A 24,175-nucleotide genomic window follows, 5' to 3' on the forward strand; every position below is an offset into this window, starting at 1 on the left:
TGAGGCCCAGGGCGGGGGAAGTGACTTTTCTGTAGTGGTGGCACCTGGAGCTGGAAGGGGGCCCATTTTACAGAAGAGGAAGCTAAGGTCAGGGATCTTCTCAGGATCACAAAGCGTGCCAAGGGGACTAGAAGGATGGGAACCCTCGGTCCCGCTTCACCGCCCTCGCCCTCAAGCAGCTCCCCAAGACGCGACGCCCCGACAGGCTTAAGGAAGGGGCCAGCCCCCCCAGTCGCCCCGAGCCCGGCGCATTGTGTCCCCCCTCCGCGGCCCGGGAGCGCCCCCTAGCTTCCGCACGCGTCCCGCCGGGGCTCTGGGGCCCGGCTTCTCTCCCGGCCTCCTAGCCCCGAGCCCACTTCCGGGCCAGGGACGCCGAGGTGTGATTGGCTGCCGGTCCGTCGGGCCTGGCCGCTCATTGGCGCAGGGCGGGAAGGGGGCGGGCGGAGCGACGGGGCCGCGCCCCCTCCCTCAGGTTGGACGTAGTGCGGCGCCGCGGGCTGGCGCGAGGGTGCGAGGCAAGATGGCGCTGACTCAGGGCACGAAGCGGAAAGTCTGTTACTACTACGACGGTGAGTGCGGCCGGCCGGGCCGAGCGGAGGCGCCCCCGAGGAGAGCGCGGCCCCGGGGGAGGCGAGCGGCGGGGGGCCCAGGGCCCAGGGCGGGGGGCCCGAGTGCAGGGAGATGGGGGGCCGGGAGCGGGGAGGAGAGGGCAGCGGGGCCGGGGGAGGAGGCCGGACTGCGGGACACCAAGGTGGGGGGCAGAGCGGCAGGACGGAGACCTGAGGGGGGCGATTCTGCTGCAGACTGGGGGGCCGGGCTGCAGACTGGGGGGGAGGGGACCGAGGACCGGGCGGGGGGAGGGGACCGGGGAGAGCACTAGGATGGGGGAGGGGCAGCATGGGGGAGGGGACTCGAGAGATGGGACGGGGGGAGGGGAGCCTGCCAGGAGGGAGGATTGGCTTGGATGGGAGGAGGGGAGCTTGAGGGGACCAGAGTGGGGGAGAGGATTCAAAGGGTTGAACCCCCCCACATAGGAAGGGGAGGGGGTCTGGTTGGGACGAGAATCCTAAAAGTGGAAGGTGAATTGGCTAGCTGAAGACACGAAGCTTCTGTGGAATGGGCGGTGGGGAGGAAGGCTAGGAAAAAAGGCAAGAAAACTCCGGGAGAAGAGCATCCCATACTTCAACTCACAAATAATTACCTTTCCTGTTGATGAAAAACATTGTTTTGTGTCTCAAAGGATCACCTCTTAAATACTTCCTAACTGAGTTGACTCCTTTTTCCTTTGGAGCCTGGAGATACCGTGAATAGCTAAAGCCAGTCCTCTGGTCAGGGCTGTTCAGCACTTTATCACTCTTTAGGGAGAGACCCCAACAAGTCTGTCTCCCCCCCCCCCCCAATAACTGGCCCTGGACTTGTCTAGTGGCACCTGTTGCAGAAAGATAGAGTTCTGAGGGAGGGGAGCGGCTACTTGTACATTAGGACAATTATCAGAGTTATCCTTGGGAGTTCTCAGACTGTTTATTTCCTAAAACATCCCCAGAGTAGATGTGAGCCTGGTAGATGCAGCACAATTTCTTTGCATCTGTTTCCTGGTCTTTTAAAATGAGCATAATAATGCCTGCCTACCTCCCTGGATTGCTGTAAGTATAAATTGATGTGAAAAGCTCATTGAAGAATTAAAAAAACCCAACTCTTTAAAAGGGTGGTTAACATTTTTCAAGTATATGTAGTACTTATAGTAAGCTCATAATAAATACTTGTTAACATTCTTGTGGAGATGAATTGGGTGGGCTTAATTATAGCTCACTTAATTTTACTTTAATTTCTGACAATTCTCCCTTTCACTGATCTTGAATTAGTGCATCAAAATCAGGTCAGATATCTATTCTTTTCACAATTTAATGCTTTTATCTGTTTTTCCTTTCTATCTTTGAAATTATAATCAAAATAAACTTTTTTTTCTCTCAGATGGGCTGTTCTACCTCCCCCATCCAGCTTCCCTCCCCATTTAAGTATCTCCCCCAGGCTTCCTTCCCCCATAGTCCTGCTTTACCTCAGTTTCTCCTCCACTTTGGCTTGCCCCCCCACACACATCTTCCCTCCCCTTCTATCTAGTTGAACCCACAAGAAAGACTTAGAGGAGGGAAGTTTGTTTTCCCTGGTTACACTACTGTTCTTCAGTGGAAGTGCTGGGTTATAAATCTTTTTTTCTTTTTCTGAAAGGACTACTCACTGGTTTCACATAATACCTGCAACCTCTCTGTGTCACCAGGTACTTGTTGAGTATTTTACAATGAACTTATTTGATCCTTGCAACAATCTTTCCAGGCAGGATTGTTATCTCCTTTTTACAGTTGAGAAAACTCAGATAGGGTAACACAACTAGTAAGGAATCCAGGGAGGATTTGAACTCAGTTCTTCCTGACTTCAGGCCTAGTTCTCTATCCACAATGCCATCTACTTCACAGTTTTTTCCAGGAGAACCTCTTATTCAAAAATGGGGTTCATTGTAAGATTGATTCAGTTTTATGCCTGAGATAGGTTTTATTTGATTAAATTCAGCAAGTATTATGCTCCTATGTTGTACCATACACTGTACCAGAAGATATGGATTGAAACAGAAATTTAAAAAAAAAGGGATTACTTTAGGGATTGGGGCAATGACATGCACAAGTAAATTTAAAAATTTGAATTAATGGGATAGGACAGCTGACATCTGGGAAATTGGGAACTTCTCTTTAAGTAACACCTAAGCTGGACTTTTGAGGGGAAACTTGGATATCCAAGGGGCAGTGGTGGAACCTGAACAACCACTGAAAGGTATGGAGGTATTGATTCTGTAGTGTTGGGTATTCAGGAAACAGAAGTTTAGTCAGTTTGAAAAATAACATGAATGGTGTCAGATAAGTATTGGACCAGGTATAAGGAATTCCCTAGTGAGAATGTGCATAATTAGTCTGAAAAGATAGATTGGAGCCAAGTTGTGATGAGCTTTAAATGTCAAATGGTGGAGTTTGTACTTTTGTCATAAAGGCAAGAGGGAATCACTGAACCTTCTTGAGCAGAGTAGTGACTAGTTAGACCTGTGCTTTAGTAATAGTAGTTTGGTGGCTGTATGGAAAATAAGTTAGAAAGGGAAAATATTAGAATCTAGAAGTCCAGCAATAATTCAGGGAAGAAATGAAGGTCTGAGCTAGGTAGGATGATTGTGAAGTGAGTAACTTAACAATTGATTCTGATTTCCCCGTGATAAGAAGAGAGGGGAGGGGACTGCATGTTGAAAAGGCAGTTTCTATAAAAATAAAGAAATTTGGAGATTTGTGTTAGGAGGAAGGGAAGATGGTGAAGATATGTTGTGGGCTGGGTGAATTTGAATTGCTTAAGAGAGATCCAGGTGGAAACATCCATCAGGCAGTTGGGACTGAAATTCAGAGGAGATTTGTGCTGTATGTATAGATTGAGTAATCATCTGCATTGATGATAAAATGGTTTGAACCAACCTTCAATCAACTAGGTGACTCAGTAGATAGAGCCCTGAGCCTGGAGTTAGGGAGACTTCTAGCTACATGACCCTGGGCTAGTCACTTCACCTCTATTTGTCTATTTCCTCATCTGTAAAGTGAGGATAAATAGGCACCTATATCATAGGCTTGTTTTGAGGATCAAATGAGAAAATACTTGCAAATCATTTAGAACAATGCCTAGTACTAGGTGACTTCTATAAGTGCTTTTTCCCTGAACTTGGAGGAACTGAAAGATGGCTGAGAGAAGAGGACCCAGGACTGCTCCTTAGGGTACATCCACACATAGGAGCAGAACATGAATGAGATCTGAACAGAAGAGCCTGAAGTGGGCCAGGCTGACCAGTGAGAGAAACAGGAAATAGTATTCGAAAAGCTCACATAGAGATCATTCAGGAAAGAAAAACTAGCAACAGAGTAGGAACAGCAGAGGGAGATCCAGAAGTTTGAGGATGAAGAAAAGGGCTGTAGAGTTGGGAATGGAGAGCAGTTTGAATTGTGTGTTGAGATCAGAAACCAAAAGCTTAAGAAATCAGAATAGATTCTCTAAATTTTGAGCATCTCTCTAAATTTTGAGCATCTCACGTTTGGTTTTGGTGGTGCTGTTTTCTGAGTTACTTTTCACCCTGCTGTGGATGAGAAGATCTGGGCATGTTTTAGGCAGCAGATAGTGAGTCAGTGGATAACCAGAAATCAGAAAAATGGAATGGAGAGAGAGAAAGGTTCTGGAGAAGAGGGTAGGAAATGGATTAAGAACAAAGGGAATAAATTAATCTTTGCATGGAAAACGATGGCAGACTCCAGAAGAGGAAACTTTGGATGGTAACCTCAGTAAAGCTTTGAAATGCTTTTCTAAGAAGTTGTAGGTGGCTTAGAGGAGACTGCATAAGTTTGAAAGGCTTTGTCAAGAGTGAAATAAAAGTAATAAATGCTTATTAGGAGCTATTACAGTTTATAATATATTATAAGGAAGCACTTTGGAAACTTGAAGCCAAAAGTTTATATGACTTAATTAGGGTCACATTAACCTGATAAATATCTGAGGTTGGATTTGAATTCAGGTCTTCTGATTTTAGATCCACTATGTCCCATTACAATAATTAAAAGGGAGGTGAAAAACTAAAGGTGTAGTTGAAATTAGATAGTATAGTTTCCCAACACTCAGATAGTTGTGGATAGAAGGAGTAGTTTGGGGTTTGGAAAGTAATTCAAAGGTAAAGGGATTGTGGAACTTGACCTGGTTAACTAGAGACAAACTCTGGAAAGTGTAAGTCTTGTCTAAGCTGGGAGAGGTGGGACTGGAGTGAGAGGGGTTCTGGGGAGTTCAGTAAAATGTTTTTGTTCTTCCATTCTTCAAGAAGACCCTGATATCAGGAAGGTGATGCCATGACATGCATGTGAATTGGATTTGAGTGAGGGGGAGCTGTGTTAAGTCACTAACCTCACTTTCTCCTGGAGCTATGTGGGTCTAATGGCCAGATAAAGATCCAGGGGGACTGATTGCAAGGCATCAGTTCAGTGACTTGCCTAAGGTCACACAGTTATTAAGTGTAAAGTATCTTGAGACCAGATTTGAACTGAGATCCTCCAGTCTCCAATGTCCTGGGGCTCTATCCATTGCATCACCTAACTGCTCCTAGTTCACAAAGTAGATTTAGGAAGACTGAGGCACTGGGAGAAATTGGAGAAATTTCTTTAGAAGAAATTTCAGAATTCTGTTTCTTACAAGAGGGAAAGTTGAGATTTATTGGAAGCCTGAGTATTTGAGAAGTTTTTGCTTGTAAAATTGTGGGCTAGGGTTGGGAGGACTGGGCCCAATGGGAACTACTCTAAAAAAGGAAGAATAACCTTAGAAGTATACCAATTGAAGTGGGCAGAGTCCAGTTTCTGCTCTCTATAAAGGAAGGCTTTGGGAGCAGTTTGGTACTCCACCTCTCTGAGAGATTAGGGGAGGTGGTATCCAGGCTTGAATCAATTCAAACTTGATGCTGAGATTTGGAAGTTTTGAGTTTATCTGGGGAGGGGCACTTTGGAGTTGAAAGGAATCTGACAGCAGAAGCAAAGTAAATCTAATGTAAAGTACTTTGCATCCCAGTGTAGCAGACACAAAGTAAATCAAATGTAAAGTGCTTTGCATCCCAGTGTATCTCAGATCTTGGGTCCTTAGTTAATTTCTTTGCCAACCTCCTGGACAAAGTGGGAAGAGCTGGGGATGACCTAAGTGTCTGGGTACTCCTGATTGATTTACTCATCCTATCACCTGAAAGGGCATCTATGCCTCAGCCATTGCTTTGATGATTTGATTCTCTTCCAACCCTATAACTTGTTTTTAGGATTTGTGTTTGAATAGCTTCCCCAGACCAAGTTGTTAGTTCCCTTACTTAGGAACATTTCAGAAACTCCTTGAGTCCCACCTTTTGACCTTTGAGCTCCATGACTCAAAGTTACTGTTCTTATGATCTAAGTCTATAAAATGTCTGCATTCTACTTTTGGCTCCAGAAAGCCATAGACATATGAGGGCCTAGGTATATAAACTGGATTTGTGGGGGCTCTAGGAAGTGACAGGATGCTGCAGACACTCTCAGCCTTCATAAAAAGTTTGGGGGTGAAGACATGGAATCATAAGCATAGAGGACCATCTGTCATTAAAGGATCCTATTTCTTTGGCATTATCTGTGTTAAATAAAAATTGTGCTTGCCTTTCTGCAGTCATTCAAAAAACAAAATGGTTCAGGCAGAATTTACACTGATTTCCTGCACAGTTCTTTTAAGATTCTGATGAGGTGGGGAGCCTAGGACTAAGATAGTCTCACCAAGTCTCTGGACATCCTGATTTCCCAGGATGAGGCCACTATTAACCGGAACAGGTCCTTAGAAGAACTTTGCAAGAACCCTGACCCTTCATAAAGGGATTCTGCTTTCTTTGGAAATGCACTGTATGACTTGGCATCCATGAGTTTTGGTAGCTACAGAGCTTACTTAGTTTATTATTTGCAGAAGACTTTCTGAACTGAAAGAACCCTTTCAGATTCTGCAGGCAGATTCTGGCCTTATTTTCTTCAGCTGTAAAATGAGGGGGTTTGAACTAAATAGTTGGTCAAGTGCCTTTGAGCTTCAAACTCTTTGATACTGTACAGTTATAACCCCATAGCAGAGACTTCTTTAACTCTCCCTGACCTGGAAAAATAATGAACGTCTTATCTTTCTGTCACTGAAATTATGACTTTTTCTTCCTCAGGGGATGTTGGAAATTACTACTATGGGCAAGGCCATCCAATGAAACCCCATCGAATCCGAATGACTCACAACTTACTACTAAACTATGGACTCTACCGGAAGATGGAAATCTATGTAAGTTTGGGGAAGGTTGGTTTATATATGCCCTAGTTTTCATTGGAAACTGCTTGAGAGTATATTCCCAAGGAGTATATTTCTACGAGGCAAAAAAAAGACCAACTAGTTGAGAGTAATCGTGACTTGAACTACTCAGTTGCTCACATCAGAAATGTGAAGACTTCCTGTGATTTCTGGTCCTTCCAGGTTAAGCTCAGACTTTTTAGTATACCATTCAAGATGCTCTCCTGCTCTACACTCTTCTATCCACAGTAACCAGATGGTTCAGGCTCCCCCCCCCCCCCCCCCCCCCCCCAGTACACCATTTAGCTTAGCACTCTACAAGTTTTTGGGAGACATACAAAGATTAAGTAAAATGCTTCCCCTCGTGGAGTTTATAATCTAGTAAAGGATGGACAGAAGGGTACCACACCTTTATAAGCAACTAAAATAAAATAACAGTTAAGTGCTTACTTAAGTGCTTTTTGAGAAGGTGGAATCCCTGTAAACTAGAGATCTTGGGACACTTCCTTGAAATTGCATTTTCTTAAAGGATGAGTAGTCTTTCAATTGGTAGAAAGGGAAGGGGGGGTATTCTGGGCATAGGAAGCAATGGGGGGTGGTTGAAGCATGGAGACTGGACTGCATAAACTAGTCCACTTTAGCTAAATTAGCCTTGATTTTAGAGGGTCTCTCTGCTTTGGAATGTCTCAGAGGAAGCCAACTGACCCTGTAAATCTTCCCTGACTACCAGGTTCATCTCTTCCAATATACTTGCCTTTGTTCTCTCTTAAGAGCTACTAACCAGCCATGATAGCTCATAGCACAAACTTTAGCATTTAGTCCTAGATCATTTCTTGCATCTTACTCCAAGCAGTCTGAGCTTCAGAGAGACAAATAGCTGACCCATCTTTGTATCCCCTTTGTATGTAAAGAGATCTGAAGGAAAAGGGAGCTAATCATAGCAGTTCACTGTTTTTTGTTTTTTTTTTACTTTTGGTCCTTACAGCGACCCCACAAAGCTCATGCAGATGAGATGACCAAGTACCACAGTGATGACTACATTAAGTTTCTGCGCTCTATCCGTCCTGATAATATGTCGGAGTACAGCAAGCAGATGCAGAGATGTGAGTCTATACTGAACCCTTTGCCTGGAGCTTGACTGACTAGAGATTTAGATTACACTGCCAACAAATATTTCCCACCAAAGGGATAAAGACAGGGACTGGTTCTCTTTTCATTGACATAGGGAACTCCTGGGTGGTTTATCAAGGATTGAGTGATTCAGTGACTTGCCCAGGTAATGTCAGAGGTGGGCCATGACCCAGGGACTTCCTGGCTATTGTGTCCTCCCATCATGTGCTGATATTTCTCTGACTTGTAAATAGCAGTTTATGATATTATTGTTCCCCATTTTTTAACCGGAAGTGATTTTTCCAGTAATCTCCTAACCATATCCAAGCACTCTTTCTCGATAAACCCAGATTTGTTGGACTGTTTCATCTAATTTCACATTAAGGACTAGTGGGATGTTTCAGAAAGGGCATGCATGAATTAAAAAGACTTTGGTTCAAGTCCCAGCTTTTCCACTTATTGTGTACCTTTGGGTCACTTCTTAGTCTCAGTTTCTTTATCTGTAAATAGGATTACTAATAGTTTCATTGCCTACCTAACAGTTGCTATGAGGAAAATATTTAGTAAACTGAAAAATATTTAGAAATATCATTTATTTTTTTTTATAGAGTAGTAGTAGTACAGTGGGGGAGAATACTGTACTTGGAATCAGGAGATCTGGGTTCAAATCCCAGCTCTTGAGCCTGGGCAAGTATCTAAGCCTGAACTGCAAAAAAGAGATAATACTCTATCTCATTGCTTAGAGTGATGCAGAAGAAAGCATTTTATAAGACTCGAAAATGCTATAGAAATGTATGTGAATTCTTAACATTGCTTTGTGCTCAATGCTAATAATTAGTGATCTTATTAGAGTGCTAGGAAACCTGTAATTCTGTCCTATCGCTGTAGAAAGCTTTGTGCCAGTCCTTGTTCAGTTGGAGAGTCTCAGGCAGCATGGAGAGCCTGGAAAGTTGAAGGACTTTGGGGACCTATAGGATCTGTTGCCATAGGGAAGAGAGAGCTGGACCCACTAAGCTGCTGGAAGGCACAGAGCAGAAACAGCTTCTGTATGAACCATCCCAATGTTTTTTCTGGCTATTCTCATTGTCATTTAGGAAATTCTTGCATTGTTCTTTGCTCAGTCCATGAGAAATACCTGCTTTTGGCCAGTCTATTTAATGGGTATATGCCACTCCAGGAGGTATGGTTCTCTTCTGGTGAGATCTTCTTTGAGAATGGTGAATAGAGCAGATGCCTCCCTTTTGAAATGGCAGCAGCCTTTCCTTTACCTGTCTTTAAAAGGCTTTAAGAGTATTGCTAGTAAGTCACATAAATTGTCTGTGGGATATTAAAGCCTGTTAATGTAGGCTCTGCTGTTTGCCAAGTCTTTTCCAAGTTCTTTCTGAGAATTATGAATATTGTATTAAGAACTGGATATTAAGGTCCTTGAGTAAATCTTAGAGATTATCCAAATTCCTCATTTTGAAATTGAATGTAACTTAAGACCAAGAAAAGACCAGTATTTTCTGGTACTAAATAACTGAAGACCCTCCCCAAGCTCATATAGGTAAGGAAAACCTGGATGCAAGCCCAGGGCTTCTGGCTGTGTCCACTCTCTACTACATTATGCAGCCTGTCAGCTTGTAAGATGTTAGAGCTGAAATGAACCTCAGAGGTTTCCTGGTCCAGGCCCCTCATTTGTCTAGAATCACAGCTTGTGTCTGACAAATAACAGTTCCAGGTCTTAATGACTTGAAGTTCATCACTGTTCTTTTACTACCCTGCTCTTCTGGTGTGTACTTTAAAGAATTCTGGGGGGGGGTCTCACTGCCCAGAAATATTTTCCCTATTACCAGATCCCCCAGTTAATTATAGGTGCACATGTGTTTTATGTAAGAATAAATATACCTCTGTGTGTGTGTGTATACGTGTGTACATGTACATATATATGTCTATATAGTGAGAGAGAGCTTAAATACATTTCTGAGAGGAAAATAACCATAAACTGATTGAGAAACTAAAAAAGATTTGCTTTAATTTCTTGTTACTGTGCAAAATATACTTTAAATAAATATAAGCAAATATTATAATTTTACTTTAAAAATTTCATTTTTATCTGCCTTATGGAATATAGAAAAAAACCCTACAAAACTTGGACTTTTGATTTTTTTTCTGAAATCCTTTTAATGTTTTAAAGTACCTAAAAAGGTAAGGTTATCTTGAGGGCCCTACTTCCTTTTCCTAGCAGATTTTCCTTACCCTGCTGACCTAACTGATAAGATAGAGGCAGCATAGCTTGGGTAGCTGCAGTGACTTTAGAAGTCACTTGCCTTGGTAGGTCACTTAATCTTTGATAATTAAATAAATGCTAGAGGTTAGTAAAAATATGGATGTAATTTTTTTCCCCATCCCAGTTCATGAGCTCTATGCAATCCTTGGAGATCCATAGAGCTAGAGTCAAGAACCTTCGTTGTGCTGTCTTCCCTGGGAAACTCCTGTTAGTGAGTGCTTTGTTGCACTTTATTGCCCAGCATGTTGATGTTAAAGAGCTGCCTCTTCCTTCCCAGAGCACTAGTGGGGAACATTCCCTGGGGAACCTAGGAAGTGGTTCCAGTGCCAGCTTCACCCTTGACGCTTCTCCAGTGATGCCTTTCCCTACTTATAACTAGAGGAGGTTTGAGAAAATGATCCATCCCTAAGGGCTTTTCTAGTGCTAAAATTCTATGGTACTGGGCTTTTTTTTTTTTAATGGATGTTTATTGGAAAGTTTTATTTCCTGTGCCAGACTTTGTGCTAGCAACATATGTTCTTGAAAACATTTGAACCTTATTTGACCAGCCCCTCTGATGAAGAAGTAGAAAGAAGATCCCTTTTTGTAAACAATCTGGGGGCGGCTAGGTGGCGTAGTGGATAAAGCACCGGCCCTGGAGCCAGGAGTACCTGGGTTCAAATCCGGTCTCAGACACTTAATAATTATCTAGCCGTGTGGCCTTGGACAAGCCACTTAACCCCATTTGCCTTGGAAAAAAAAACCTAAAAGGAAAAGTAAATAATCTGGACTGGGAGAAACCAAAGTTCATATTGAATACAAACTGGTAGTGTTTGCTCCAAGGTGTAGGCGAAAGCTGCCAGTGTTCTCTAGTCCCCTCAGAGTTGCTACCCCTCTTTGGAATACCTCCTCACTTGAATACCTCTTCACATCCCTCCCTCCTCCCCATGGCAACAAGCAGTTTGCTATAGGGTGGACAGATACAATTGCATCTAACATTTTCACATTAGTTATGTTGTGAAAGAAGAATTAAAACTAAAGGAGAAAGAAAAAAACAAAAGAAGTTTTAAAAAAAATAAACATAGTATCTTTTCCTCTACATTGACTCCATAGTTTTTCCTTGGGATTTGGATAGCATTTTTTATCACAAGTCTTTTAGGCTTGTCTTTAGTCATTAAATTGCTGAGAGGAGCCAAGTCTATCATCTCATAATGTTGCTATTCGTGTATACAGTGTTCCTTGGTTTTGCTTATTTCACTCAGCACTAGTTCATAGAATGCATATCAAGGGGAGGTCTTGGATACTAACTTTCTTCCTTACTTTCTTTCAAGTTAATGTTGGTGAAGACTGCCCGGTGTTTGATGGCTTATTTGAGTTCTGTCAGTTATCCACTGGTGGATCTGTAGGTAAGGAGACCCTGTCCTTCCTTTCAATGACTCTGCTGTGGTAAGACAGATGACAAAGTCTACTAAACAAACACCTGACCTCTTAGATTTTGGCCATGGTAGTGTAGTGCCTTCATCAGTGTTTATGTTATGATATCCAAAATGTTGTTGAGGGCCAGCCCGACCATCATTTGGTTACTGACAGCCATGTCTCCCTTAAGCATCTTTGATCACTGAGATAAGTTTTAAGGGGAAAGTTTGATAATTATCTTTAAAGGTCATTAGAACCCAAAGGATACAAGAATAAACTTTTATCTGGAATTGATTTGGATTTGTGACCTAAATCAGCATTGGCTGCTATATCCTAAAACTTTCTGTACTACAGTGAGATTGAGGGGGAAACTGTTGCTGGTTGAATTGTTTGGTATAATCATAGCTTTGACTGTTCTGGTGTCTTGGGAAATTGGGATAGGGGTGAGAAGAAGATATTTGGGGAGCTCTTGACAAGGTCTCTTCTTTCCCTGCAGCAAGTGCAGTGAAGCTGAATAAGCAGCAGACGGACATTGCTGTGAACTGGGCTGGGGGCCTGCACCATGCCAAGAAGTCCGAAGCTTCTGGGTTCTGTTATGTCAATGATATTGTGTTGGCCATCCTGGAACTGTTAAAGTACGTTCACCTCATAACCTTGGGGCAGGGGCACCTAGTCTCTTCCTTGCTGGGCACAGTTCCTTAGAATGCAGTTGTGGGGAAGGCTCTAATGAGTGTCTTCAGTATTCTCTGGTGCTAAAATTCTGGATTGGGAGTGGCATAAGCCTGGGAATGACCCAGTAGCACTGCTCACCCCAGGTTTGGAAATTGCCGGTGTGGCCTGGCTCACTTATTCTCTTAGCCCCTTCTAGCCTCTGGAGACAGCCAGAAGAACAATAGTTCTTCCTCTGTCATTCTCACAACTTAACCCACACGATTAGAGATCCTGGAGGGAGGCCACCATACTGGTAAGCAGGGACGTAGTGCCCTGTGCTTGGGGCACCTCATTCCCCCAAGTGCCCTCGGCCCCCTGACCTGCTTCTGATCCTAGGTACCACCAGAGGGTGCTGTACATTGACATTGACATTCACCATGGCGATGGAGTGGAGGAAGCTTTCTACACCACAGATCGGGTCATGACTGTGTCCTTTCATAAGTATGGAGAGTACTTCCCGGGAACGGGTGACCTACGGGTGAGAGCTCCCTCCTGGCAACAGCCAGCTCTCTTCCGGCTCTAACTCTCGTGCCTCATATTACTAAAAACCACTTCCTTTCTCTGCCACTGTTACAGCTGAGCACTTAAATTCAGTCTGGAGCTCCCACTGCCAGCTGCAGCTGGGGGGTGTGGGGGTGCTCCAGTCTGCCAACTGGCATGGAGGATGTCCCCAAAGGCTGGCTGGAGCTAGAGTCAGCATCTCCAGATGTCTATGAGCTCAGGTTTTGGTGACAGTGTCCAGGCATTGCCTGGAATGAACCATCTTTTTTCCTTACCTTACAGCCCCACAAGGGTTAAAGTGAATGAAATCACTTCCCCAGCCCTTTTGACCCTGGACAAAAAGGTGCTACTTATAGCTACAATTTTTACTGAAAGCTCAGCTATTGACTGCAGACAATAAGGGATAACAAATCTTCAGTACTAGAGAGAACCGTCTAAAATTGAGAAGCATTTTGGAAGCTGTCACCACCCTCTTCTCTTTCCTCTCCTTCCTTCTTTCCCTGTTTCATCGGGAGGTGATATTTGGTAGTGGAAGCAGGTGTGGATTAGTAGAAGAGCACTGAATTTGAAGCCTGATGATGTTACTTTGGCACCTGTGTGACCTGGTTGAAGTTTCCTAATCTATGAAATGAGTGAATTGAACAAAATGATTATCTGAGAATCCTTCTAGCTGTATACCCTATGAACCCACAGAGCAGGGGGCAATAATCTGACAGGCAGATCCTAGAAATTGTTGCCTGGCACTAAAAGATAATTTTCAAGATAACCTTCCTACCAGTAGCATGAGGTGGGACATTATATGCTGTGTGGCTACTTCTGAAATTTTGTCTGTGTCAGTGGATCTGGGTCCTATCAGAGATGTGGCAGTTCTTTCTATGGTGGCCTTGTGCCTGCCCAAGGACGGAGCTTTTGCTGGTAATGGTCATTATGATGGGTCACTAGTAACATTTGGGCAAGGGTTCAGAGAGGCTGTGCTTTTTGAGGGGTGTGGTGGGGTTGTCTTTTCTTTGTTTTTGCAAGGCAGTGGGGTTATGTGATTTGCCCAAGCTCACATAGCTAGTTAATTAGTAAATGTCTGAGGCTGGATTTGGACTCAGGTCCTCCTGACTCCTGGGCCAGTGCTCTATCTACTGTGCCACCTAGCTGCCCCTGGGGTTGTCTCTTGATACCAACACTGTTCTTTTACACTCCTTTCATTTGAACTCCATAGTTCAAGTGAACTCTGTTTAATCTTGTTCTTTCTTTCCAAAGTTCTAGTTCTCTTTTTCCTCCTGAACCCTTGGCTTCTCTCTTCCTCTAGCTTCACCTCATTTTGTTTTAATGTTCCTTTTAAACCAGGACATTGGAGCTGGCAAAGGCAAATACTATGCCGTCAACTACCCACTTCGAGATGGGATTGATGATGAGTCTTATGAGGCCATTTTCAAACCAGTGAGTGTCATGCCCCCATCCCTTGAGACCAAGATTAAAGGAACAAGGGGAAGAGGAAGACTTCTGAGAGTGATTCTGAGAGCCCAACACCCCATAGCTTGTTGACTGGAAGAGGAAGACTTGGTACATAGTAATTCTAGGGATAGGCTAGGAGATACTAATCATTATTTAATAAATTATCAACAAGCATCTGCCATATGTGCAGGTCTATTCCCAGCATAGTAGAGGAATAGAAAGATAACATTTGACCACTGCCCTGGGCTGGGGGAGAAGGGGATCTGACAGGTGTAGTTAAGGAGACAAGATGCACAAGAGAAAAGATATTGCAGGTTTTAAGACAGTACTCTAGATAACAGGGTGATTCAGAAGAAGACTAGCTTAGTGGGGACTTAACAATGAGACTTTGGGTAGCTTAAAGTCAGGACAGGTTAATTAAATAAGATTTCATTTCAGCAAACCTTTATTAAATTCGTCCTAAGTGCAATGCATTCCTTCTGGCTGCTGCTGCTAAGATTCAAAGATAAACATGGTAAGGGCTCTGCTCCAGTATGAAAACCTGGTGTCAGTAAATTAGCATTTTTGAAGTATCTACTGTGTGCTGGGGGTAGCTGTACAAAGAAAGACCACCTTTATCCCTGCTCTTGAGAACTTCAGCTTGATGGAGAAAACATCCTTCAAACAATGCACAAACAGACCCTATCTAAGATAAGTTCCGGGTGGTCTCAGTGGAAAGGAACTAAGAATGAGAAATTAGGAGTTCTGCTTTCTTATAGAAGAAAAAACTTCAGCTGAAACATTGAAGGAGATGAGGAAGGTTGCTCAATCCATGAGGTATGGATTGAAAACAGTCAAGAGGGAATGTGGTGTTTAAGGAATAGCCAGGATACCATTGTCACTGGATGGGATTTAAGGAGTAAAAATCTTGGGAAAGTAGCTAAGTGCTAGGTTATAAAGGACTTTGGAAGTCAAACAGGATTTTTTTTTTTTTATGGAATCTTAGAGGTGATAAGGAGCTCCTGGAGTGTTTTTTAAATAAGGAGAATAACCTGGTCAGATATTTTAGGATGATGACAATCAGCCAGGCTTGTTGTCTATTGTGAAGATGATCAGGCCCTTCTTCATGGTGGGTCCAAGTGTCAGATAAGTGGGGTGGGAAGGTATATTGTGGTCTGTAAAAGAAAACTGATTGGATATGGAAGCTAATATAGTGTGAGTTGAGATGGGCCCCTAGGTTTTGAGCCTGGGTAACTGGGAGGATGGTGCTGACCCCAACATTAATAGAGAATTTAGGAAGAGGGGAAGGTGGAGAGAGAGGGAGATAAAAGAATTACATTTAGGACTTGGGAACTGAGTTGTCCACTGGACAGACAGTTTTTCAAGTCCTGTAGGGAATTAGAGATTTGAGGTTGGAGATCAGATGAAAGTTTAGGACTAGACCTATAAACCTCAGAATTCTTTTGTATAGAGATGACTATTGAATCCTTAGCATCCGATGAGCTCACCAGATGTAATAGCATTGTGGGAGAAGAGGACCCAGGACACAGCCTTGGGGGGGAATATTCCCCCCCCCCCCCAATTATTTAGTGTGTTACATTGAAGGAAGATACAAGATTGGACTCAGAGGAGTTGTCAGATAGGAGGAGGAAAAACAGGAGAAAACAATGTTACAAAAACCTAGAAGGAAGAAAATATCAAGGTTACTGATAATGTCAAAGGCTTCAGGATGAGTATTGAGAAAGGGCTGTCACATTTGGCCTTAAGATTTTATTGGACTGGATTATGAGTTTGTTAGTCAGAAGAGAGCAACTTCTGTTAAATGTGGAGATTGGGGCTACACAAAGAACTAAGAGGAGGAAAGGAAGTTGGAAACACCTTTTTACGGAGTTTAGCCATAAATGAGAGGAGATATAGGACAATGTCTCAGCAATAAGTGGATCTAGTTTTTGAGGATGAGGGAGACACTGGCAAGCATCAGGAAAGCAACTAGTAGGCAAGGAAAGATTGAAGAGAAGGGAGGGTAAGAGTGCTAGAAAAGTAATCAAACTGCTGAGAAGATGGGATGAAATTTAGAAAGTCCATTTTATAAAAAAAAAGCTCAAGGGGGAGATAGTAGGAAGAGGCATCTCAGCGATGAGGTGAGGAGGGAAGATGACAAAAATGACATTTTTTCAGTGAGATAGGAAGCAAGATTCTCAGCTGAAAGGGAAGGACGGTTGAGGGGAAGAATAAAAAATTTTGGAAAGCTGTTGTAGTAAATGAGATAGTGAGTTTATTTTCAGAAGATTATGTGGTAGCACCGAGGGAGATTATTTTTTCATCTATCATGTAAATTTGGTATACCAATGAACATGGTTTTTTGATTTCCTCCACTTTTGTTTGCAATGAACCAGGAATAAAGGTAGTGGTTGGTGAGAATGATCTAAGACTGAACTTTTGTAGGCCAAGATATTTGCAAAGATTAAAAATTACATTGTAGATTTAACTGTTTCACCAGGGAGTCCAGATGGGGAGGGGGGCAGTCACTTTATAGGGGTAACAACTTAGGAAAGAATAAAGGCTTGAGGATTTGGAGGTCTCCAGAATCTTGATTGGGTGATAACTCTAGATTGAATGAATCTCAGAGGAGGAAGAGAGCTCACCTAGTAAAGGAATGCCCCCAAATGGTAAATATATTCCAGAGTGCTAGAAAACAGGAAAAGCTTTTACATGAAAGTTGGTTTGTTAACCTTTGGAGCAGACATTCCAGAGAATACATTTAAGTCAAAGGATTATGTAGCTTCAGAATAGGGCAGCTTGGATTGAGGGAGAAGAGAAAACAGGGCAATTCAAGAGACTGGCAAGATAAATAATTATGTTAACAAGGAAGAACAAAAAGATCTCAAAGGAGAGGTGTAAGTGAAGTACTCTAAAAAGCCCAGGGAAGAGGTGGCATCTTGAGCAGACCATTGAATAGGGAGAGAAAGAGGCCTTTGAATAGGGGGAGAGGAATTCTAGCTCAGCATGGAGGGCAGGCATGGGTAGACAGCAACAAAAGATGGAGAGAGGTTCTACTTTGGCTAAAATCATAGAATTTATGAAGAGACTGGGGCAAACAGTTGAAATGGAGGATAAAGGATCTGCCATGGGGAAGGATGGAGAGCTCAGTTATTCTGCCAAAATGAGGTTGTGAGCACCAGGGTTTGGATCCTTCAGATTCTTCCTTCATTACTTTGGCCAAACCTCCAGGCCTTTGTTTCTCTAATCCTCTTACTAAATAAGAGGATTGGGTAGGTGATCTTCAAAATGTCTTCATATAGTCCTGACCTCCTTCATGGTTATCTCAGCATGGTGGTGATTCAGACATGTCTTTTCAGGTTATGTCCAAAGTGATGGAGACCTTTCAGCCCAGTGCAGTGGTCTTGCAGTGTGGCTCTGATTCCCTGTCTGGAGACCGATTAGGTTGTTTTAACCTTACTATTAAAGGTAAACAGAAGGTAGAGGTCAATGCAAAGTCCTGCCCTTTCTGCCTAATTTCTTCCCCTTGCTTGAATGCACTCCTCCACAGCTTATACAAAATCTGGTTTCTTTCAGAAGTTCGTATCAAACACTGCCTACTACACAAAGCCTTTTATGTTTATTCTATGTCTCTCTTGGTAGAATGTAAGCTCCTTGAGGATAAGCAGTTTTGGATTTTGTGTTAAGTTGTCAATAGTAGCACCAATAATAGGAACTTGATGGTTGTTCATTGATTAAAAACCCTTCTCTTTCCTCCACCTAGGCCATGCCAAATGTGTGGAGTTTGTCAAGAGCTTCAATCTACCCATGCTGATGCTGGGAGGGGGTGGCTACACTATCCGAAATGTAGCCAGGTGCTGGACATATGAGACAGCTGTGGCCTTGGACACAGAGATTCCAAATGGTAAAGTTGAAGTTGAGCTGATGAGATGATATCTGGGAGGATAGATCTTGTTCATACTCCTTGTAGCCAGTTAATTTCCTGCCATCTAGGACTGTTCCAAGAGGTTTCACAACCTTTGTTCCTACTCCCACTTTATTTGTTGATTGTAGTGACAAGAGTACCGGAGCTCAGTTCGAATCTCAGTTCCGGACACTTGTGTGCTATGTGACTTTGTGTGTAGTGGAGTGGAAAATACCCTGAATTTGGAGTCATTTGGGTTGTCAGTCACCTTTGTGACTTTGAGAAAGCTATGGGCTTTTAAATCTCTATAGATCTTGCCTACTTTAAAAAAGGGGGGGGTTGAATTATTTAATTTCTACTTTTTATCTCAGCTTTGTATCCCATAATCATACTGCCTCTGAGCCCCAAATTTATCAACTATTAAATAGGGATACTAAGTACCAATACTATATCTTTTAGGCTTGTAAAGAATTTATAAACTTTAAAGCAACATTTAGATATGAATTTTTATTCTGCTGAACCCCTTCCTTGCCTCATTTGTAGAAGAGAAAACCTGAAACTTTTAAGTGAGAAGCTAAAGCACATAGTAAGTGGCCTTCAGTGCAAGCATCACTGATCCTGTGATCTGTGTGGAGGTTCCCAACTTTTTGTTCTTTGAACTCTTCCAACAACAAAAATGTATTGTGAATCTCCAGGGTAATTTAATATACTATTCATAATATTCTTAAGCAATTACTTAATCCTAAGGAACCATGAAAGAATTTTTATTCTGAATCCCTTAGACCAGTGATAAGTTCAAATAGAATTGGATCCTTGTGGATACATTTTGACTTGACTTAGAAAACCACAAATTAACATGTGTGTTGCATTGTATTTTTAGTTAGTAAAAAACATTTCCCAATTTTACTTTAATCATTTGATAGACAAGCAGGAGCAGGAAGTACTAGGGAGGTGCTCTTTAGAAATGTTTAACATGAGAAATTTTCAAAAATGGGTGACCTGATTCACATAAAAGACAAGCAGACTTTAAAAGTCAGGGATAAAGAGAACTATTTCTAACATGATGCAGTGACAGGAATGCTAGATTTGGGATCAGCCCAGTGAAGATCTCTAGTCTGTTACCATGGGCAGTTTACTTAACTCCCTGAGCCATAATTTCCTCATGTACAAAATGAGGCTGTTTGACTAGATTGAATTTCTGGCTCTAAATCTTAGAATCTCTTGACTTATTTATACACTATTCTAGAGACAGCATTTCTTGGGGGGCAACATACAATCCACATCTTCTGACTCTTTGTCTCAAAAACTTTGAACAGAACTTCCCTACAATGATTACTTTGAATACTTTGGACCGGATTTCAAACTTCACATCAGCCCATCTAACATGACAAACCAGAATACCAATGAGTACTTGGAGAAAATCAAGTGAGTGCTTTCTACCCAGGGTTGTTATCTGCATTTATTTGCACTATCCCTCCCCAAGCCACTGACCCAGACTCTGACTTGCTTTTCTTGGACTCTCAGGCAGAGGTTGTTTGAGAACCTTCGGATGCTTCCCCATGCCCCTGGTGTCCAGATGCAGCCCATCCCTGAGGATGGGATACAGGAGGACAGTGGAGATGAGGATGAGGAAGATCCTGACAAACGAATTTCAAGTAGGTGTTTGGAGGAAAAAGAATGCTGTCTGAAAGGAATGGGGAGGAAACCTGATGACCAAGAAAAATCAGCAGAATGACTTGAGTCCCACCCCTATTGACTAAGATTATCCAAGGGCAAGTCACTTTTTTTTTTTTTTTTTTTTTTTTGTTTTTGCAAGGCTGTGGGGTTAAGTGATTTGCCCAAGATCACACTGCTGGGTAATTTTTCAGTGCCTGAGGGCAGATTTAAACTCAGGTCCTCCTGACTCTAGGGCCAGTACTCTATCTACTGTGCCACCTAGCTGCCCCCTGCAAGTCACTACTCTTAAGTAAAATTTCTGGTTTCTTTATGTGTGATTTGGTGACTAATTTTAGTTGGATGCAGGGATCTATCTTGTCCAGTTTGTATAGCCTCCCCCCAATCCCTCATCTAAACTTCCATGACATTTGGAGACTTCATCACAGTATGAAGTCCTTCAGTGGAGGAGAGGAATTGAGGTGACCCTTAGATGTTTGTTAGGTTCTCTTGGGCCAGTGGTGCTACATAACTTCATGTCTGTGGTCTCTGCTTCTTCATCCCAGTATGCTCTTCAGACAAGAGAATTGCATGTGAAGAGGAGTTTTCAGACTCGGATGAGGAAGGTGAGGGTGGTCGAAAGAATTCAGCCAACTTCAAGAAAGCCAAGAGGGTCAAAATGGAAGAGGAGAAAGACCGAGAGCCAGAAGAGAAAAAAGGTGGGTAGATCCTTGAGCAAAAAGCTTGCATTGCCTGAGCTCAGGAGAAGGGGAGGGTAGGAGGGAGGCTCCAAAGCCCTTGGTGCCTTAGGGCTCCTGCAGGGCTGCTCATGCCTCTTGCCTATTCCCTGAAATGTTAGGGCCCACAAGAGAACAAGAGCCGACTTGTAATCCAGCGGACTGACTCACCTCCCATCAGGCCCCCCTGCCTGTGAGGTGACCCATCTCCTCATAGCCAATAGTGACTCCTACATACCACCCAAGCCCTTTCCCTGCCACCTCACACTTCCCAGGGGGGGGGGGCAGCTCCTCTCAGCTGCTCAGAAAACTAGTCAAACCTGTTTGTCTTTGACTCTGGTCCCTTCACTGGGCAGCAGCTTTTGATGCTTGGAGAATACCTGTCAGCTGGTCTCCCCCAGGTGTGCGCAGCAGGGAAGAGATCTGCAGGAACCCCTAACATCCTCTATTCTGATCTAGGTCTAGTAATGAACTGGTGATGGTGAGTGGGGTGGGAGGGTACCAAGTCAGAGGAAGTAGGACAATGGGGTAGCCATTTGTCATTCCTGAAATCATCTGTTTTAGAAGCAAAAGAGGAGGAGAAGACAAAGGAAGAGAAACCTGAAGCCAAAGGGTAAGCGAAGAGTTGGGCTGAGGGTTGAGGGTGGAGAAAATATTGACCCTCTTTTTTAAAAATGTCCTGGCCCCTCCTTTATCCTATGATCATCATAATTGACAAGGTCTTTTTAATGGATTGCAGACAAATTTGGCTTTACATAAAGAATTGTGAAAGAAATCTGCATTCCAAAAAAAAAATTACAAAAATTCTTTACGCAAAGCCGACACTGTACAATAAGACGCTGTGGGATGTGGGCAGTGTGAATGATGGTGGGAAGCTGAGAAACATCTTAAGTCAGTTCCCACCTGTCTGCAGATAGTGATTCTGTGCTTCTCTAGTGAGCCTTCTGTTTTTATCATGACTGGTGGCAGACTTGATCTTGAGGGAAAGAGCAAAAGCAGAAATGAAAATAATTAGGAGTCGAAAAATGGTCATCCAATAGCACATGAACTCAGTTATGAGATGTCATTGTGAAGAATGAGACAGTGCTTGCATAAAGTCAGATGGTGCTTTTCTAGAGATGAGGAACTTAATTATATCATAGGAGACCAGAATCAGAAGAAATTCCTTTTAAGCTTGATGACAGTTCAGGCCTCTTTTATTTAAAGGTAAAAGTACTCTAAAGCAACACAGGTATTAACAGCAAGCAGAGGTTTCTGTTTTAAATTTTAAAAGTCGTGCAGGATTTCATAATGTACAAGTGTCAAGAGAGGCTGGCAGTGCAAAGACATTGAAGCGGCAAAGGGGGTCTAAGAGATGAAGGTCACTCCTTGCTGGAACAAATCTTTATCAGAATACTAGAAAAACCTATGTCAGGGAATAGTTACTTTTCTGGTTTGGGAGGAATGCATCTAGAATGGCAACTTAAAAAACCTCCTCTTGGGCACCACTAAGAAAATCGCAGAGTAATGAAAAAAATCTGTAAGGCAACAGTACCTGTTTATTTTTCACTGAACCCAAAGGCTTGGGATAATAATCTTTATCTCTTTTGAACAATGATTTATACACTGTCTCAAAGTTTGAGAAGTTTGATGATTTTGCCTTCATGTTATCTACCCTATCTTGGATGATTTTGACTCAAACGTAAAAGGGGTCTGTGCCTAACACTACCTCATTATTAAAACCTTTGGGTAAGGGAGTGATTGATAATTTCAGGGTTTATTATTTCTACACAGCACTTGCTCAGGCAATTGCAGCTTTGGTTACATATAAGATTTAATACAGATTTCTTAAAGTTCTATAGTATTTACCTTTGATCTGGAATATTGCTAAGGCATGTGAAGATGCAACATAAACATTTATGAAGAGAGTTTGGAGAAAAAAGCGTACCTGACCTGTTTCAGAGTGAATTTGACATAGATGCAAGGTTTAAAGAAGTAACAAGAATTGGATCAGGAAGTAGATGGATGAAATTGATGTAGCAAAGTCTCATGGAGAACAACTATGGAATGAGGATCTGATTGAGTTGCTGGGTGCAAAGATTGCAGAAGTGAAGCTTTGGAGTCCAAGGTTAAATCAAAAAGGGTGACAACCAGCAGTTGGCAGAAGCATGTCAACATTTGAGTAGATGTTCTTGTGTTGAAAATATTGATTCAAATACTTTAAGATTTCTAAAAGTTCAGAGATTAGTTGAGAATTATATGGCTTAGTATCCTCACCATCCAAACATTTGAATAGCTTTGTAAAAAAAGATGTGTACATTGGGTAGAGAAGGTACAACATTTTATGTATGCCTTTGTGATACATAGGCTAAGTAAGATGGGTGGGTAGAAGCAAATTTGTATTACTCTTTACAAGGAGGTCTTTGCAATGGTCTTAAATCTGAGAACTTTAAATCTGAGAACTGTCTCATTAAATATGCTCATCTTATCTGCCACCACCTACCTCTCTGCCATCTGGTAATTCTTTGGGCTTAGTATGTAAGACCAACCATGCCTTTTCTAACCCTTGTCATGTTCCTACTCCACAGGGTGAAGGAGGAAACCAAGTCTGCCTGAGTTCTCCAGCTTTCCTTGGGGCCTGCTGCCCACACCTCCTTCCAGTTTCCTTACCCCTACCTACACCCCCTCAGAGTTTATATTTTCTATGTCTCTCTATTTATATATAAATATATGAAACAGAACTGTCCCCAGAACACAGGAACTAGGGGTTTTGCTGTTGCTGCCCGATCCAGTGCCTTTGTTGCCTTGTACACCTGAGTCCCAGGCAGGTGAACCCATTTTTTTCCCTCCCTGCATTGTTTTTAAACACGACCCTGAGCCCGATTTGTTTAGGGCCTGGGAGCAAAATTTTTTTTTTGGGGGGGGTGGGCAATTTGAAGATGGCATAGGACACTTTGCCCTCCTGGGTGACTGGGTTGGGTGGCCTCCACAGCACCATTTTCCCCCTCTGTGGGCCTTTTTTATTCCAAATTGAATTTGAAACTCAGTGAAGTGTCTTTTACAAGGATGACCGACGACGTGTGTGTCTGTCCAGCTTCCTCTGGTGGTTCCTGTGTAGGGCCAGGTACTTAGCCAGCCACCTTCCCTTTCCCGAGGTGAGGGAAGTTATTAGCAGCTGCTCCTAGGTGCTATGCCTGCTTCCCAGTGTCCGTGGGCATGTGACAGGGATGTGCCTTCTTGCTGGTTCACCTATCTTTTTGCCAGGGGGCACCTATGCTCCTTTACCTCAGCAGACTCTAGGCTAAGGGCTCCTGGCTGCCCTTTCACCGCTACCATCGAATAGTCCCCTCTTCTCCCTGGCTAGGAATCCACCACCGTTGACTGGCTTTGTGTGTGTGTGCTCTGGGTTGGGATCTATGGTGTGGTTTCCATTTTGAAATTATTTTTGTTTTTTGAAGAACCTTTGTAATAAAACTGGTACATTTTTATGCCTGAGTTGACTGATACCGAGTAGCATTCATTACAGTGTGTAGTAGGATTTAGAGGTGAAGCAATGGGTAACGGGGCTGGTGGCCGTCCTGCCCAGGAGGGGGTGGGGGGGGGTGCCCC

At 42.9% G+C, this 24,175-nt stretch overlaps 1 protein-coding gene across 1 annotated transcript; it reads left to right on the forward strand.

The window, feature by feature from the left end:
* Positions 1–462: 462 nt before the first annotated feature.
* Positions 463–24,061, forward strand: HDAC1 (histone deacetylase 1). The gene is made up of 14 exons (XM_074217709.1): positions 463–569; positions 6,764–6,876; positions 7,868–7,985; positions 11,572–11,646; positions 12,153–12,291; positions 12,704–12,845; positions 14,207–14,299; positions 17,653–17,761; positions 18,057–18,197; positions 19,514–19,622; positions 19,722–19,852; positions 20,417–20,569; positions 21,152–21,200; positions 23,155–24,061. Exons 1-14 carry the CDS (start codon positions 521–523, stop codon positions 23,180–23,182), a joined length of 1,449 nt encoding a protein of 482 aa, XP_074073810.1. The 5' UTR covers positions 463–520; the 3' UTR covers positions 23,183–24,061.
* The last annotated feature ends 114 nt before the right edge of the window (positions 24,062–24,175 follow it).

This window comes from Macrotis lagotis, chromosome 1 (assembly GCF_037893015.1).
Source record: "Macrotis lagotis isolate mMagLag1 chromosome 1, bilby.v1.9.chrom.fasta, whole genome shotgun sequence".
NCBI classification, from domain to species: domain Eukaryota; kingdom Metazoa; phylum Chordata; class Mammalia; order Peramelemorphia; family Peramelidae; genus Macrotis; species Macrotis lagotis.